At 36.3% G+C, this 17,824-nt stretch overlaps 1 protein-coding gene across 3 annotated transcripts; it reads left to right on the top strand.

The window, feature by feature from the left end:
- Nucleotides 1-426: 426 nt before the first annotated feature.
- Nucleotides 427-17,824, top strand: rasef (RAS and EF-hand domain containing). Of its 3 annotated transcripts, none has more exons than XM_057357469.1 (17): nucleotides 427-935; nucleotides 2,277-2,423; nucleotides 2,546-2,636; nucleotides 3,224-3,319; nucleotides 3,746-3,823; nucleotides 4,213-4,328; nucleotides 4,764-4,832; nucleotides 11,558-11,639; nucleotides 11,789-11,859; nucleotides 12,236-12,404; nucleotides 13,217-13,351; nucleotides 13,428-13,575; nucleotides 13,928-14,009; nucleotides 14,274-14,388; nucleotides 15,698-15,817; nucleotides 16,467-16,543; nucleotides 16,810-17,824. In XM_057357469.1, exons 1-17 carry the CDS (start codon nucleotides 616-618, stop codon nucleotides 16,913-16,915), a joined length of 2,022 nt encoding a protein of 673 aa, XP_057213452.1. In that variant the 5' UTR covers nucleotides 427-615; the 3' UTR covers nucleotides 16,916-17,824. The 3 variants fall into 3 exon arrangements, with proteins under 3 accessions (XP_057213452.1, XP_057213450.1, XP_057213453.1); XM_057357467.1 differs by having other exon boundaries at nucleotides 429-935; nucleotides 12,125-12,404; XM_057357470.1 differs by having other exon boundaries at nucleotides 819-918; nucleotides 12,125-12,404.

The raw sequence follows: 17,824 nt of genomic DNA, 5'->3' as shown, positions 1-17,824 counted from the left end.
GATTTTCTTCATGTTCCAAAGATTGGAAAATTGAAACAAATAAAGAGTCAGAAGTTGTGAAGAAAATGGTGCACATGCTACAGCATGTATATTTTTATTTAATATTTTATTATTAAAGCGAGAAAAGAATACCTAAAATACCAGTGAAAAGACGAGTGATAAAGAACACCTATTGAAAATGATGTAGCGTGTTTATGCCAATTTTTTTGCCATTTTTGCCATCATGCGATTTATTGCCAATAATATGGTTATATAGTAGTTAGACAATGTGGCAACTAGTTTTACTACAAATTACACAGATAAGCTATGTATAGGCCTATTGTAGCAAGAATGTGGTGTACGTAAGGATGGTAGAACTATTTAATGTTTTTGAATGTCCATTACGCCCCATCGATTGCACACTGATGCGACGCCGCAACGCCTCCATATCGCGTCGCGCTGATCGCTGGAGATTGACCGAGATCTCGCTTGTTTGCTTAACGCAGTTCCCTTAGTAGTTTGTGTAAGGGGCGTTTGTTTCACTTACCAAACTTAATCCAGTACACAAGCATGAAAGCACAAGGTCAAAAGAGTCTGAAGAGTGACTCTGTCGAATAATAACACTGTCGAGCAGTCATGGGATCAGACGAGCAGAAGGATAAACTCCATGAGCTCTTCCTCGCCTGTGATGTGGATCGATCCGGACGCATCGAGAAGTGGGAGTTTGTCAAAATATGTTCCGAGCTGCATGTCCGATCCACCGAGGTAGATGCGATTTTCTCCAAACTTGACAGCGATAAAGACGGCACAATCAATCTGGAGGAGTTTATGAAGGGGTTTCAGGAATCACACTTGTTGAACCCGGACACGATGAGTGAAAACACCGCTGAGAGTTGCTCTGTGGCCTGGGAGGACTTTAAATCCCGCCAGGAAGATCAGGTGAAGTTCATTCCCAGGTAATAGGAGGCACAGAACAAGAGCTTTATACGGTCATGTAAAACATTTTTCAACTTGCTGGCAAAATAAACTATAGAAGAATGAGCTAAATCTACACAGGATTCCTATCATTTCAACATCATTTCTTTACTGATTTGGAGCCAACCACATGATCATTTAATAAGAATTTATATAAAATACATAATTTAGGCTATGCTTTGTATAACAATTTATAATCTATCTATGTAAGGCCATTCGTGATGTAACGGCAATGTCAGTGTGTTTTTTTACTTGTTGATAATATCATGTTGATAACTGTACTGTACCTTTTTACATTGTTTGGGTGTAATATTTATGCTGCTAGTAAGGCTAAGCAAATATTTAAAATAAACAAATTAAAAAGTTTTAAAGAGTAGCCTAATTATGATTTAGCAATTGCTTATAATTAATCATATTTGCAATTATAATAACTACACATAGCTGACCTAATTTCGCTTATTGGTCCGTGTACATTTCCAATCTTGTAGGGTACACATCTGTCCATTTACCGTAAGTTAGTGGTACTTAAGTTAAGTTCTGTCTTTTCTGTAGTCTATTTATAACATTTGCGTTTAGTTTGACTTTAGCTGTTATTTGGTTAACTGACAACCTGTCCTGTAGGGCTGGGTTTCCCGAAACCTTCGTATCACTACGTCGTTCTTACCAATATATCGCTACCACTCTTAAGGTATAACTTAAGAATGACGTAGCGTTAAGAAGGCTTCGGGAAACCCAGCCCAGGTTTTTTCCCTGTCTCTCTCCAAGTTAGATGGGTTAGAGCTCCATCCCCCTAGACCCCAAAAAGGGATAAGTGGTATATATGATTGATGGATGGATAACTGTTTGGTTGCTGTAGGTCATCCTTGTTAAAAGCTTGTTTTTGGTGTTCCTCATGACAAGACACTGACATTGATTCTTGCCAGAGGCTTAACACGAGACACACATCATGCCACACTAAAGCTGATAGAACATTGATTAGTGTACTCTCAATTCCCCTTTTATTTCCCTTATCAGCATAGCATTAAATGCCACAGGTCCTACTTTATAATAGAAAACACCAAAGTCATGAGGCTCAAACCCATGCAATTAATAACCAACTTGGCACCATCCTTTCCAGGTCATGCTGTAGTGATATAATAAACTGTGTTTGATTGCTAATTTTCTGAAAGACACGTGATCTTTATACCAGCAGCTTCAACAACTACAGTAAACAAGAGGGCACAAATGTTTTCCAAAAATGCACATGCACAGTGTGTGTATATATAATTTTCTGTAGTCTTAATGTACATGTTTTATTTAAAGGCATTGTTGTATGTGTGTAGGATTGAACAGGTATCAACTCTCTACCAGAACATCAGTCTGACGGAGCCCAGAATGATCTCTCAGTTTGAAAGAGTTCTGAGCAATTTCATCAAAGAGATTCGAATATTGAACACAGAAATGGAGCATCTAGCACTCGCTGTGAAGAGGTACACATTGTCACCCATAGAAATCCATATACCACCATGGATACAGTATGCTTTAACCACCAACTTTGGTCGCTAATGTTGGTCCTGTGTGTGATCATGATGCTATGGTGTTTGGTCTATAGAGCTCAGGATCAGGCCGCTATACAGTTGAGTGAGATGGAGGAAGAGATGGACCATCGCATCCACACCACAGAAAGAAACACACGTCTACAGGTGGGGAAATCTGCTATCTCCGTATCTCAGCCACGATACAATAAAGCATTAAAAATACATTTGGGTTTATTGTCTATGTCAGTTTTTTGTTCTAATCAACTGACCATCAATATTGTTGTGCAATGAAACATGAATTTAGTGATGTGATATATATTTTGTTATTGAAACACAAGCATTGGTGCTTTATATTAATGACACAAAATCCACTAACAGTTTTAGAATGACCCTGCTGTGGTGAAAGAACTTTGTGTAGTGTGATGGACCTCATATATGGACTAGTAAATATGCTATGAACTGGCATCTGGCCAAATCATGTGAGCGTCTTGGACAGGGTTCAAGGTTTATTTGAACCATTATGTCACATTTTACTGCAACAATCTTCGACAGTCTTGTGTCTGCTCTGTTCCAAACGGTGTTGTTTATCTTAAACCCATGTTCCACGACTTATCTCATTATGTAACTAAACTGAGTGTTTGCTCAACTGCACCTGTTAAAATTCCTCTAAACGTATATGGCATTTGTAGTCGATCAAGCAGCTATACGGAGACATTTTCTTACCTTAGCTGTGTATTATTTATTTCTTCTAGGAGTCTAAAAAAGCAGAGGCAGCGTTGTGCAGCATGAAACACCAGTATGAGTCTCAGATATGTGAACTTCAGCAGAAGATACAGACCCTACAGATGGTGACTAAAAACTTCTGTTAGGAACTTATCATGAAGCACAAAGAATACTTCATAGTTTTAGCTCAGTGGTTCTCAACAGGGGGGCCGTGGCCCAAAAGGGGGCCCCCGCTGACTTCCAAGGGGACCTCGGGATGATTAAGAATTTGTTAAACGAGTCAAAATGAGCATTGTAATACATTTTAAAACAACTAAAAACCAAGATATTTCTTATTATTTGTTCATTTTTATATTGAATAAACACTTTTCCAGTCCATGTCAAGCTCTGAAATATTTCATTGGGCAGAAATTTTGAGTTTTTGTAAGCAGAGCCTTTGAATATTGTTGAATACAGTTGGGGTCAAAAAGGTTGAGAACCCCTGTTGTAGCTGGATACAATATTTTAGCTGTAAAGAATATTTATGTTTCTGAATTCATTTTTTTTCTTAGATTGAGAACCAGAATAAAAGCACCAGCCTCAAAGAAGAGACCTCAACATTAAAACGAAAAAATAATGAGATACTGCTGGTATGGCTCTTATTCAAAGCGATAGTTCACCAAATAATACAAATTTGCTGATAATTTACTTGACCTGAGGCAAAGATGTAGGTGATATTTTTCTCGGTAGATTTTCATCTGAAACCTTGGTCCTTGGTGATTCACAAAATCCAAGTGTATCTGCTTTCCTGACTCTCAGAGCGACGGCAGTCGTGGACTTGAGTTTTAAAAAATCACCAAGGACCACGGCAAAAATGTTTCTTTACTGTTTCTTTTCTTTACTTAAAAATGTCACATCCATCAGGGATGGTCTTGGGTGAGTAAATTAGCAGCAAATGTTCATTCTGTCTTTCCTTTTAAGTTTCAATAGAGTATCTAAACATTGACTTTGATTTAATGTGGTTTTGTTCCTTTTTTAGCAAAACCAGAAGTTGAAACAAGAGCTATTGGTGTGCCACACTAATGTTGCGTTTCTCCAGAGTGAATTGGATTCTCTCAAGAGCGATCTCACCGACCAGAGCATCAACTGTGAAAGGTAATGTGTGTGAATCACAGCATTCATGGTAGACCAGGTTATTATAATTAACCCTTTATTTTAGACCAGAAATCTCACAGAAACTCATAAAATACCTACTGACTCATCCTGACACTCCAGACTAGATACATGCATACAAATAATACATTGTATTATAATGGGGAGCAATAATCACTAGACAAACTGCATATTGGCTTTGAGCAGCTGTTAGAACAGGTTTTGTGACTGTTTACAGTAGTGATGCACTAAAGCAGGATATCCTGGTCTCATACGTCACACTGCGCAGGAATGTCTGAAACGTGTTGCCTAGTAACTAAACAAAGACACAGTTTACTTATCTGTGCATGTGTTTTAAAATGAGCATTCAGCCTGTAGAAATATATGCTATAAATGATAAGCTGTTACATTAACAACGTTGTTTGTGTGCCTGTGCAGAGATGAAGCCCTTATGAAGTGTTTCTCTGAGGAGCGAGAGAACCTTGAGAGACAAATCGAGATCCTTCAGTGAGTTTGACCTACACCACACTCTCGACTCAATATATGACATTCTGCATACTAACTTGTGAAATGTTAACTTTTTAATGGAATCCCGAGTTATATTTTGTTCATACTTTACCTGCGGGAACTGTTTTGATGTAGCATTTAAGAATGTGACAGGCTGAGGAAAGAAATTGTTTTTGTTCGAGTTGGTTCATGTTACTGCGTTGAAGGACTGTTATTGTTTCTTGCCAGTGTTAAACTCAAAAAACCTTTATGATGCACATTAAAAAATATATTACATGCATATTTATGCCATAATATGTAATTAACCCTCGCCCATTTCAGTTGTTACAAGAATGATGAATCATTGTAGGTTAAGCCACTTTTAAACATTTTATTAATATTGTTTATTAAAAAAAGCATTTATTACAATTTCTTACATTTAGGGTTAAGGAATTGAACACCTGAAATGTTTCCTGAACAACTTCTGCATGGCAGAGAAGAATCCTATAATTTTCTTTGATACTACTGAAGGAGGAAAATGATTTAAATACAGTTTAATACATTTTAACATTGGGGATTCGCATAATAGGACAAGGTGTTATAATCCCACTATTTCAGAACAGTTTAATTGCCCAATAGGACATTTCCCACACTTTATGCATGACAGGGGAACAGTCAAGAATATGAATAGAGGAAAGGAGGTCCGAGGTTTTACTGGGTTCGTCGGGTGCATCCTCTGTGTTTTGGGGGATATATGATTATAGAAATACATAGCATATTTATACTTACCTTTCGTTGCTATTATCAAAGAGGAGACATCTCATGAGTTGTGTACCCGATCCCACTTTCATCACAGCCATTATCCTAGGTGAAAGATGCCTTTTGGTGAGATGCTGCTGATAATGCCCTTTGTATGGTTTACAACAATGTGACACATCGTCAGTTGTGCACCTCAGCCTCATTGGGGGTTTCGGCCCTTTATCACAAGACACCCTGAGCCAAGGGAGGCCCACCAAAGGTTGATTAGACATTGGTGTTTGTCACATTGTTACATGGTCATTTTGGCAGCCCATAATGTGTCCATCTCAACCACTCCACAGCCAGTGGCTTCTTCTTTCCGCAACATTGGCTAGGGGCACCATTTATAAAATGTGCGTACGCACAGATTTGATCGTAAAGCGTGTGTACGCAAAAATCCACGGCAACGTTCATATTTATAAAAACGGTCTTTGATGTGGAAAAATGCTCAGCACCATGTCAGGGAGCTGCAGGTTTTTGGAAATAAAAGTCATTCTTGCCGCTCGTGAAGGATTTGGACGTTGACAGGTGATCTTTCATATATCAATGACATTAATTAGACATCATTAAAATGCAGAGATCTGAAACTGTTTTCACGATCATTTGCTATTTATAGACTTCACATCTGATAGAGGGGCGTACATGCGTTTTCTGTACGTACGTTCGTTCTATGAATCACACGTACACTGTAAAAAATTATCCTGTAAAAAAACGGTAATCTACTGGCAGCTGTGGTTGCCAGTTTTATACTGTTAAATATTTATATTATTTATATTTTTTATTACTGTTAATATATAATTTGAATTAACAGCATGATACTGTTTTATTAGCTACAGCACACAACTGTTATTTAGCAGCCTGATACTGTTTAAGAACAGCATACTAATGTTACTTAGCAGCATACAACTGTTAATTTACATACTAGTCAACTTATTTTAATTGTAATGCAATTATACCCTGCATTTTATGTTTGTGGATAAAAAACAAATGAAGCCAACTTATTCTTTTTTCATCTTTTCTTTATTCCTGTTCAACATCAACATAAAAAATACAAGCCATCATTATAATATTTAATGCACAAACTATGATGCAACAAAAAAGCACCCATAACGTATAAAAATACAAAAATGGCTTTCGTAAAGCAACTAAACAAAAACAAATAAGACACAATAAGGCATTATAAATGCCTTAACATAAAATACAAATGTAGCTTCAAATCAATGTCACTAACCTAAAACGAAAAAAGTTAATAAAAAAATCATTCAATTAAAAAACAAAAAGGTTTAAAGTGATAGTTCGGCAATTTTTCTAAATTCTGTCATCATTAGCTCACCCTCTGGTTATTTCAAACTTTTATGACTTTCTTCTGTAGAACACAAAATAAGATATTTTGAAGAAAGTTGGTAACCGAACAGCGCCGACACCCAATCACATCTATTGTATGGACACAAAACCAATGCAAGTGAATGGGGGCCGGTTACCAATATTATTCAAAATGTCTTCCTGTGTGTTCTGCAGAAAAAAAGAAAGTTATACAGGTTTACAATGACAAGAGAGTGAGTAAAAGATGACAGAATTTTCATTTTTGGGTGAACTCTCACTTTAACAAACAAATGAAAACATGGTTTACAACATACAAGCCAGTTAAACAACAGTTAAAAGGTAGGTTTCTTGAAGCATCTTGGAGACGTTGCCACAGGTCTTCTGGATTTACTTTGTCTCAGTTTGTTCTGGTTCTTCATGTCATTTCAGACAGACTGGATGATGATGATGAGAACAGATCTCTATGTGGAGCACTGGCTGTTGTCAGACTCCTTGTGCAAACAAAAATCTCACTGGATTATTACAATTAATGGCAAAATGAATACTTTTAGTAAACTGATATTTCCTACTGACAGACTAGCGAAAGAGAAATAACTGACTTAAAATCATGTTTTAGCTGGTAAAAAAACTAGTGTTCTTATAATTTTGGCCACCTCTGTAAATGGAATCAGACTGAGAGTCTTAGCCTAATGGTTTCCCTTGTGTCCTTTTTAGAGTTTTATGGTACCCTGCTTGTGTTGACGAAATAAACAGACTAGAATTATGGTCATACGATTCACATGAGTAATAAATATGTCATATTTGATTGAAGCATTCCTACACATTTTTTCATATAAGAACTAACAACCACAATTAATTTAAAGAAAAATTTACATTTTCTTGAAGAATAATTTTTTCTTGCTTCTCTGCAAAGTGAGCCATAGACTTCCTCCTTGGAAAGAAATATATTTAAAAGAAACATTATTTAAAGAGCAGATGCAACCGATCAGTGTCTAGTTAATGATTTACCGATGCATTTGAGTCAAGCTAAAAAAGATAAAATTGTTAATGAAAGTGCAAGAGTAACACGCCCTGTTGTGCTGCTAATAGTTATGCAATCAAGCCAGCAGTGGTTTTGAAATTGACACATGCACAGAGTAATCAGACAATAATTAGGGATTTTACTTATATACCCAGTTACCAAAACATAAATATTTAATAAACTAACTGTTTAATGTATCTTACCATCAGTGCATGCACACGGAAAGCTTACCAGCATGTATTACAATGGCTTGACCGAATCTTTATAACTTAGTGGTATTTTTATACATACTTGGTAGCATCACTGATCTATAATAAATCAGTGGGTATTGGGTAACATACTATTTTAAATGGATTTTAAGATAACACGAAAAATCAGGCGAATTTGCAGACAATAGAAAATATTTCTCACTTACATGGACAGAAAGCGCACATTAAAAGTGTAACTACACAAAAACAATAATTGATTTAGATCGTTCCCGATTCATCTTTTACACAGATATTAGTAAAACGTACAAGTTGGATTAAATTTAGGGGAATTCTTACCTTTTAATTACGAGCATTTGAATCTCCTGTTTAAAGAGTACATTCCTCAATATTTTTAAGGGCTTATTTTGGTTTATGGAGTGTCCGACAACAAGTTTATGTACATACATGATGTAAAAATACTATTATTTCGTAATAATAAGCAGTTTTTATTACCTTACTTCTTGACTGACTCTCAAATGATTCGTTCCGCGATTCATCTGTGTAATCTCCGCCTTTCCGCCAGCGTAGTCTGATCTGATTGGTCAGATAGTGTAGTCTGCTGTGATTGGTCAGATGGTCTAGTCTGCTGTGATTGGTCAAATGGTCTAGTCTGCTGTGATTGGTCAAACGCGTTCAGCATGTGTCGCAAATGGACCGCCTATCATTACTGCTGTATTACGGTTTGCAGGTGGTTGGATATTAACAGTGTATAGAGAGAGATGGCGTCGATTTTACCTTACCAGTTCGAGCCCGAGTCTGACGAATCATTCTTTAATCCTTATACAGATGCCAGTAAGAAAAAGGACTGTTTTAGACACTTCTCTTGTAACAGTTAGTTATCACGGCATACAGTGTACGGTGTTCGTATCTTCAGATGTTATTATAACTATAGTACACCACGCAGTTCTTGAAATAAAGACTTTGCGAGTTAATATGGTTGAACACTTACATTAGCGCAACGAGTTTATAGCTAACGTTAGGTAAACAAACAGTAACAACCCCAAAAATAACGGTAACGTTAGCTAAACACAGACATGAGATAACGTCACACAAATTTAATTTTAAGTAAAGACAAAAATAAAGAGTCACACTTACAGGTTGTGATTCGGTGGAGCTTACAGGTCCAAATAAAGTTGGTATTGCAACATCTTTTAAGGAAAGACGTTTAATGTATCCTGCAGTAAAGGCGCCAAGATTGATGAAGCAATCTTCGGTAAAATGACGCGCGCAAAGTAAAACGTTCGGTTTATACTCCTTTGGTGTCGTTTGAAAAATAAATAGTAACCATTTTTTCCTCAGAAGTTCTTCCTTTGGTAGTGAAAATAAGACTGACTTAGTTTCACTACATAGAACACAGCTTCTCTTAGACATGATGCACACGTCACGAACGAGCTAGTACAGTGTTTGGGGAGGAGAGAGTTAAGTTTTCGCAGTCAGTAGGCGGGGATTTTTCTAGTGACGTAGGTACATTGTGGTTAAAGATTCGGACAGGTCATGGCTTGTTCGCGTGATTCAGAGTCGATTACCTTTTTTATAAGCTAATAACTTTGTTATTCGTTCACCTTCGGATTTACAACTTGGCAGATTGCTTACATTCAAACACGGCAAAATTAAACACTTCATGAAATGTATTTTTTATGATCTCGAGGAATGTACTCTTTAAGCTAACGCTACCCAGTCACTGTTTCAGAAGTTTTCCGCTACCCAGCATATCTTAGCGTTGTTTTCAGAAATACTTTGCCTGATTAAAACAGGAAATGTTATGTGATTTAAATAATAAAAACTTCACTGGATATTTAAGATCTAACATTTAATTTAAAGATATTACAACCATAGATAAAGGTGCAGACGTACCTCATGCTGATAGTCCAAAATGGCGCAGATAGGAAAATATGGTATAATGCTGTTAAATAACAGTGACATACTGTGGTTGTTCGACCACTAACCTGAAGTGAACAAGTCTTCCCACAATGCACTGTAAAAAACAGTAACATACTGCTATTAAACGAAAACAGCATTTTGCTGTTAAATTTCCATGTAAATTAACAGGAATTTTTTACAGTGTACACACTTTGAGAAATGATCGTAAAACCAAATTTAGGACGGTTTCTATGCAACATTCTGTAAATGAGGCCCCACTTCTTGATTATCTTCCACTGGACCTGTCCTCTGAACCCCACTTCATGTGTCAATTAGCTCATCCAGATTAGTGGCGGCAGCCTCAACAACACTTACTTTGATGGTAGCTTGGTGACATCACACCTCAACGCAACCATACGCGCCAACCCATTGGCTAAGGCTGTTCTAGCCCCACTGACACCTTTAATGCATGCTCAGTGCCCCCGGTTCCATATGGCATAACTATTAATTTATTCTACTCAGTCTGAACAATGCAATGACGAAAGTAAAAAACAGCAAATTATGAAATATAAGGAATGCATATAATTTTCACAATTTTTGTTCAATAACATTGATGAAACAAAGTACAATGTAAAATTCGTCATCATGTGGTTTAAAATCTGTATATGACGATTTCTACTGTGGAACACAAATTAAGATGTTTTTAGAAACGTCACAGTGGTTTTGTGTCCATACAAGGAAAGTCAAAGGGGGCCAGTGTTGTTTGGTTACAAGTGTTTCTCAAAAGATAAGGTTGTATTTGTTAACATTAGTAAATTCATCAACTAAAATGAACTAACAATGAGCAGTATAGTTTTCAGTGTGTATTGTTTATGTTAGTTCATTAACTCATGTTGACAGATATGATTTCTGATTTTAAAAATGTATTAGTAAATGCTGAAATCAGAATCAGATCAGAAAGAGCTTTATTGCCAAGTATGTTTGCACTTGTTTTGGTGACAGGAGCATCCAGAACACAGAAACAGCAACAACAGTACACAGAGACCATAACACAATAGAATAAAGTACACAATGATTTAAATAAGGGCCAATGGGTATAAAAAATTAAGAAATACAATACAATAAACATAAGATAAAGATATAGAGAGTGTAAAGCTATGTATGTATGTAAATATGTACAAGTAAAAAATAAGCTATATAACATAATTAACATGAACTAACTGAAATTAACATGAACTAAGATTAATAAATGCTGTAGAAGTATTGTTTATTGTTTGTTTATGTTATATAGCTAATTCAATAACTAATTGTTAACATACAGTACAACCTTATTGTTAAGTGTTGCCAATATGTTTTGTGCAGAATAAAGTCATACAGGTTTGGAATGACATGACAGTGAGAAAATAATGAAATAATTTTTTGGTGATCTATCCCTTTAAGCAAATGAGTGTATGTATTGTTTAAATGTGATATTTATGATTCTCTTTATTGTCCAGAGGGGCAAACAGGAAGTTGCATGATAGCAATGATGGTCTGCGTGGAGCTTTGGAGAACAGTCAAAGCAGAAGTAAGACTCAGGTGAGACCACAGCCTTCTTTTAGATGTAGATTTAGCCGTCTGACAGCAGAGTTTTCTGAAGCTAATACTTAAGGAGGACGGGTTTAAGTTAATCTCATGTACTTTTCATATTAGTCTATCAAGACAGAAGTGACCTTTTTCTCTTGCAGCGTGTCAGTGGGCTCTCACCTGGAGTTTATATGAATCGAAGAAAGACATCGTTTGTCCCTTATTTTGATGGGTAAGACATCAAAAGTAATTAATATAAACTCTTAAGTCTATATGAAATAATTTACTTTTCTCTTTACTTATTTAATACACATTATTTCTGATCTGTTCGTGCACATTTCTTCGTTTACAGAGTTTTGACATTTATCATCTTTAATTGATGTTAGTAATGTAGCCTACACTATGTTGTATAGCTCTGTTTCAAGCATTTATTTTTTTGTGAGGCATAAAATAGGTGGTAAGAACTGTAATGTTCATATTACTGAATACATGTGTAGATGCTATAACACGTGTGCAGATGAGGACTACAATCAGTTTCGTCTGATAGCCGGTCTGCGCAGGCATAGCTGTGAATCTCTGGCCCTGGCCTTGTGTGACCCCATGCGCAGACATAGCTGTGAGGAGGACAGCCTTCCTGACAGCTGCGTGGATAGTGGCATGTCCACCCTGCGCTCAAATAATGGATACGAATTTGAGCATGAAGGGGCTTCCTGTGCAAGTCATGAGCTAGCTGCGGACAACAGCACCACTGTGTCTGGAGACACTTCGGACACAGAGGTATGATGTCATTGTATGAAGTCTCTTATAGTTAATGGTGGGGATATTAACACTTTTATCTTTTCGTTGCACATCAGTGCACATTATTGTACAATGGAAAGGTCGTTTTTGTCATCTACACTGATGAGCCGAAACTTATGACCACTCAAAAAGGCGGAAGTAGAAGGAAAGTGCCAATAAATGAATCTTTTTAAATATTTATTAACAAGTCAATTTATTTTACGCAACCTAAGATAATCATATGATCAAATAATCACAATTAGGGCCATCACAGCATCAGATTTTCACTACAGGTTTACCGTGGCCAAAACAATTTACAATCACTATATTATTGTGATGTCTTTTAAAATGAAATAAATAATGATATTAGTCAAATTCATCTTTAGTTTTATTTATATTGTGTTTTCTCGTTTTTTGGACAATTAATCACACTCAAAACAGAGAGTAAAATCACAATTATTGTCAAAACCTCTTGTCATTGTGACCCCAAATCACAATCTTAAAGAACCACATATGTCAAAGGAAATTGTGTGTTTTTTAATTGTAAGTGAAGTATATGTGAAATATAATAAACTGTTATGAATAGGACTGTAATTGAAATTCATAGACATGACACCAGTACCCAACAGGAAAGTTTTCGCTAGAGACGGTAGACTGATGCTCACTGTTAACTGTTAAATTACAGTATTCCTATAACAAAAGGTCGCAACACAAATAATTCTCCTGAGAATTGCATGATTGGCGTCATGTTTATTTAAATTTTACATTGTCTTAACGAATTCATATGATATATACTTTCTATGTGTTCACAGGTTCTCGAGGTGCGAGACGAAGCTGCATCTGGGTCCGATGGTGAATCGGCTCAAAGCTGGGCTCCATCGAAATCCACTTCGAAAAAAGATGTTACTGCTTCAGGGAAGAAATGCCTGTCAGCTATCTTTACTGAGGTACTGAACTCACTGGCCAGAATTAATCCTTACCTAAAACGCTCTTGTAAACTCCATATTTTGTGCATGTGTTCAGAGAGAGAAAGATGAGTTGGCAGTGACCCAGACTCCACCTGAAAAGGCCTACAGGATTGTGCTGGCTGGTGACGCTGCAGTGGGCAAGTCTAGTTTCCTACTTCGCCTCTGTAAGAACGAGTTCAAAGGCAACACTAGCGCAACTCTAGGTAAGACTTCTCCTACATAGGGTGTGCATGTTAATACCGGTGTACTTAAAGTAATAGTTCACCCAAAAATGAAAATTCTGTCATCATTTACTCACCCTCTTGTCATTTCAAACCTTTATGACTTTCTTTCTTCCGCAGAACACAAAAGAAGATATTGGTAACCGAACAGCACTGTCCAGTTAACAACATTTTTCAAAATATCTTCTTTTGTGTTCTGCGGAAGGAAGAAAGTCATACAGAAGGGGAGTAAATGATGACAGAATGTTTATATAGTCCAGCTGCACTAGAATTTTAATATATAATGAAGACAAAACTGAAATTCTTATTCGTGTAAAAATCTGTGTCCCTGCAGGTGTTGATTTCCAGATGAAAACCTTGGTGGTGGATGGTGTCCCAACAGTGCTGCAGCTGTGGGACACAGCCGGTCAGGAGAGGTAAGACATATTTTACAAAACACACAAGAGACAAGGAATGTGTGTAAGACCTAAAGGAATAGTTTAGAGAAATATGAAAATGAATACATGATCACTGAATAAACGACCCAATGGACTCGCTGGGTCAGAAAATGAGGAGAGAATTTTCATATTTTGGTGAATATTTCTTTAGAATATTATTTTCAAAATTAATGTTTATTTGATTTTTTTAATCCCTATCAAAATCTAAAAATGAATTTCTAATGTATCATTGCTGTGTTGCAGATTTAGAAGCATTGCGAAGTCATACTTCAGGAGAGCAGATGGAGTTCTTCTGCTGTACGACGTCACCTGTGAGAAGAGCTTTCTGAATGTGCGCGAGTGGGTTGACGTTATTGAGGTATTTCCTGCACTGTATACTGTAAACTCGGGTGAAGTGTTGAGTTTTTTTATTTCGATCATTTCAATGTCAGTGAAAGTTTCTTGCACCGGAGACACAGTAATCATAATTTCGATTTACATCACATTCTCCTCTCTTTGACTTTTATTGTTAAATTCATGACACATTTCACCTCTGTTAGGATTGAATAATGTTGACATACTTGGGAGTGTAGTTTCACGCAGTCATTCGTCATTGCATCAATGCTGTATAGGTGATGGTATGTAAATGTAACAGTCATTTGCCAATGTGCTCATAGTTGTCACATTATAAAATTATGTTTTTTCTGAATGACATGTTTTTGTAGCATAGTTTCCATAAATGACCTTGGTGGACTGGAGAGGAGCTAGCACACTTGGTCAATTTGAGCAGTTAAGGCTATGAAAAAATGTCTTTATTGTTTAGCCTTTTGATCTTTGATTCAAAATAACTAAGCAAAGTTTTATCATGAAAACACAAATACAGTATTTGTTAAATATGTATTTGGCACAATTATTGCTGCCCTTAAAGTTAGTACAGTGCATCGTGCCACCTCCTTTTGCCAAGATAACAGCTCTAAATCTTCTCCTATATAATGCCTGATGAGATTGGAGAATGCATGGCAAGAGATCTAAGAGAATCCCCTAAATACAGAATCCCTCCAGATCCTTTACATCTGGAAGTGGACTCTTCAGTTTACCCCAAGAGGTTTCTATGGGGTTCAAGAAAGGGGACCGTGATGGCCATGGCAGGACCTTGCTTTTTGTGATGTATGTTTTGGATCATTGTGCTATTGGAAGGTCCAACGTCTTCCTATTTTAAGGTTCCAGACGGAGGGTAGTTAAGTGTTTTATATCTATTGATATTTGATAGAGTCCTTGTTGATGTCCAAGTCCTCTGGCAGAAAAACAGGCCCAAGCATAAAATACCCGCCAACATATTTAACCCTCGGCACAAGCTACTTTTCCATATGGCTCCCTCTCTGTGTGCACCAACACCACGTCAACACGTCACGTCGTTTTGGTTTAATCTGAGCCTAGAACCTGATCTTATTTTGAAGATGATAACGTTTTTTTTGAAGGAGTAGAGGCTTTTTCTACATTTTTTACGATGATGGTGACTTTCGGATTGTAGTTTTCTACAGTGCATTGGGACAGTATATGAGAATACACGTCCTTTACCAGGTTGATTTAGGCAGGTTTGGGTTTCCTGTGAAGAGCACTTTGTTTCAAAGGAACTTTGCAGGTTACATCTTCAATGAGAAATTGATTTGGTCTCTCTTCTGATGCAGGATGTGTCCCAGGATGACATTCCTATCATGCTCGTAGGCAATAAGACAGACATGAGGACACAAGCGCTTCAAGAGGGAGTGACTTGTATTCCAACAAGCTATGGAGAGAAACTAGCCATGGTCAGCAGTTACTCACTTTCTTTTTTATCTCCTATACTTCAATTTTGTCAGTATTCATTTGATCCAGAATATTTCTAGCAGCACACCCTCATCTCTTAATACTGACACTGATAAAATGATGTTATGCAAAAGCAGGATTAAAAGGTAAAAAAAAGGAAAACACTCCAAATTTTACTCAAATTAATGCCAAAGAATTTTTTTTTTTAAAAAGAGAACATAAAGCACATTCCCTATTTATTTGTATCAAATTACTGTATTATAAATAGTTATAATTATTAAAATGAAAAAAAAAATGTTTTAGAAATGGAGACAAATTCCACTTTTTCTTTTTTCCACAAACCTTTTTAGTACCATGTCCTTTAGCTCCAGGACACCATTTGCTCTATATCATGAAAAGAAAATGATTATATTTTCAATGTATAAGTTTAAGGTCTAAGTCATCCATTTTCTAATGGTGATAATAATTGAAAGCATGAAAAAATATCCAAGCATAGTATTTAAAAACTAAATATTTGAAATGCTAATAAGACCGAAGCACTGTTATTTTACAAGACTGCACAAAAACAATTAAATTCCTTAATAGTTATTCAGTCATGTAAAAATAAAAGATTTATTCATTCTAAATGACTTTTGTGTTTTTTAATTGCAGACATACAGCGCTTTATTTTGTGAAACAAGTGCAAAAGATGGTTCAAATATAATTGAGGCTGTTCTTCATTTAGCACGGTAAGCTCACATTTCACAAAGTAATAAAACTAAAAATACAAACATTCTGTCTGCCGTCCACAACACTTAACATGTGGCTGCCAAACAGCATCAAACCAGACCCTCAGATTCAACACTATAATCTATAAGTTTTCTGTGATATTAACTTGGCACAAGAGGGCAGCACATTGATGGAGTTTTCACAGTTTCGGCTTTCAAGGAGTAGATGATGTGCATTAATATCATAGCACATGACTCGTGTGTTTAATGTTTCCTCTGCACCTTAGAGAAGTGACCAAGCATGCAGAGGAGTGCAAGGAGCCCATATCAGTGGCCAAACTCTCTAGAAGTCCCAACAAAAAGATGTCCAATGAAAACTGTTGTATGGGATAATGCCTGTGCATGTGGCTCCCAAAAAACGTCTCATAGAATTGGCTGTGGGTGACGTATTTGAGCCTGACATCTATGTGAAGGTACAATATGAGGATTCAACAAAGAGTTCCTGATAATAAATCTTATATTTAATGGTAAGTCATTAAAGATGAGAAATAGTGGTACAACAGTATTGTTCTTATGGGCACTCCTTGAAATGATGGGACACTTGTTCAAGCATGCACAGATTTTTGTGTTGTTCATTGTTTTTAGTAGCTCTGAATTTCACAGCAAATTACAGAAAACAGACTCTTTAGTTTACATTCATTTAGTCAAAATGCTGCACCTTACCTTTACTCTTATTTATTACTTCATGTTCTTTTGTCAAAGTGAAAAAGTATTTCAGTTATGTTTATCAGTGATATTTGAAATTGAATATTTGATGGGAAATGAGAAGTTACATTCTTGTTGTCTATTGAAATCAGCCAACTTTTTGAGAATGTTTGCTGAAGAGATACATGGATGGATGAAACGGAATTAGTTTGATGACTGAGGTTGGTACTGGATTTGAGACACCCATGTTTTTCAGATCTTACCCTTTTCTTTACTCAATGCTAAAAACAGAAAAAAAATGTTTCAATTAAAAAAAGAGTGCTTTTGTGGACGCCTATAATTATAAGCAATAGTTTTATGCATTTTTCCAAAGTTGTAATTGCATCATGTTATATTTGGGATATCACAGTCGGTTGGTCTCCACTGCACTGTAGTCTGTAATAAACAGTGGACAAAATGTTTGCCAGAAAAGCCTTCATGCTGATATTTACTCTGTTATGTGAAACTCATCAGAGTAAAAGTGCATGAATTATTTTTCAGCTTGAAGACATTTATTGCATACTGTAGATAGCCTTTAAGAATGTATGTTGGTCGAAG

This window comes from Triplophysa rosa, linkage group LG17 (genome assembly GCF_024868665.1).
Source record: "Triplophysa rosa linkage group LG17, Trosa_1v2, whole genome shotgun sequence".
NCBI lineage: Eukaryota > Metazoa > Chordata > Actinopteri > Cypriniformes > Nemacheilidae > Triplophysa > Triplophysa rosa.
Note: the sequence above shows the minus strand (reverse complement) of the source record. Positions and strands in the feature narration are given on the sequence as shown.

Coding starts and splice junctions, on each gene's coding strand:
- rasef (XM_057357467.1), top strand. CDS start 616: ATGGGATCAGACGAGCAGAAGGATAAACTCCATGAGCTCTTCCTCGCC. Junction 2,424..2,545: donor CTAGCACTCGCTGTGAAGAG/GTACACATTGTC, acceptor TTTGGTCTATAG/AGCTCAGGATCAGGCCGCTA. Junction 14,010..14,273: donor GACACAGCCGGTCAGGAGAG/GTAAGACATATT, acceptor GCTGTGTTGCAG/ATTTAGAAGCATTGCGAAGT.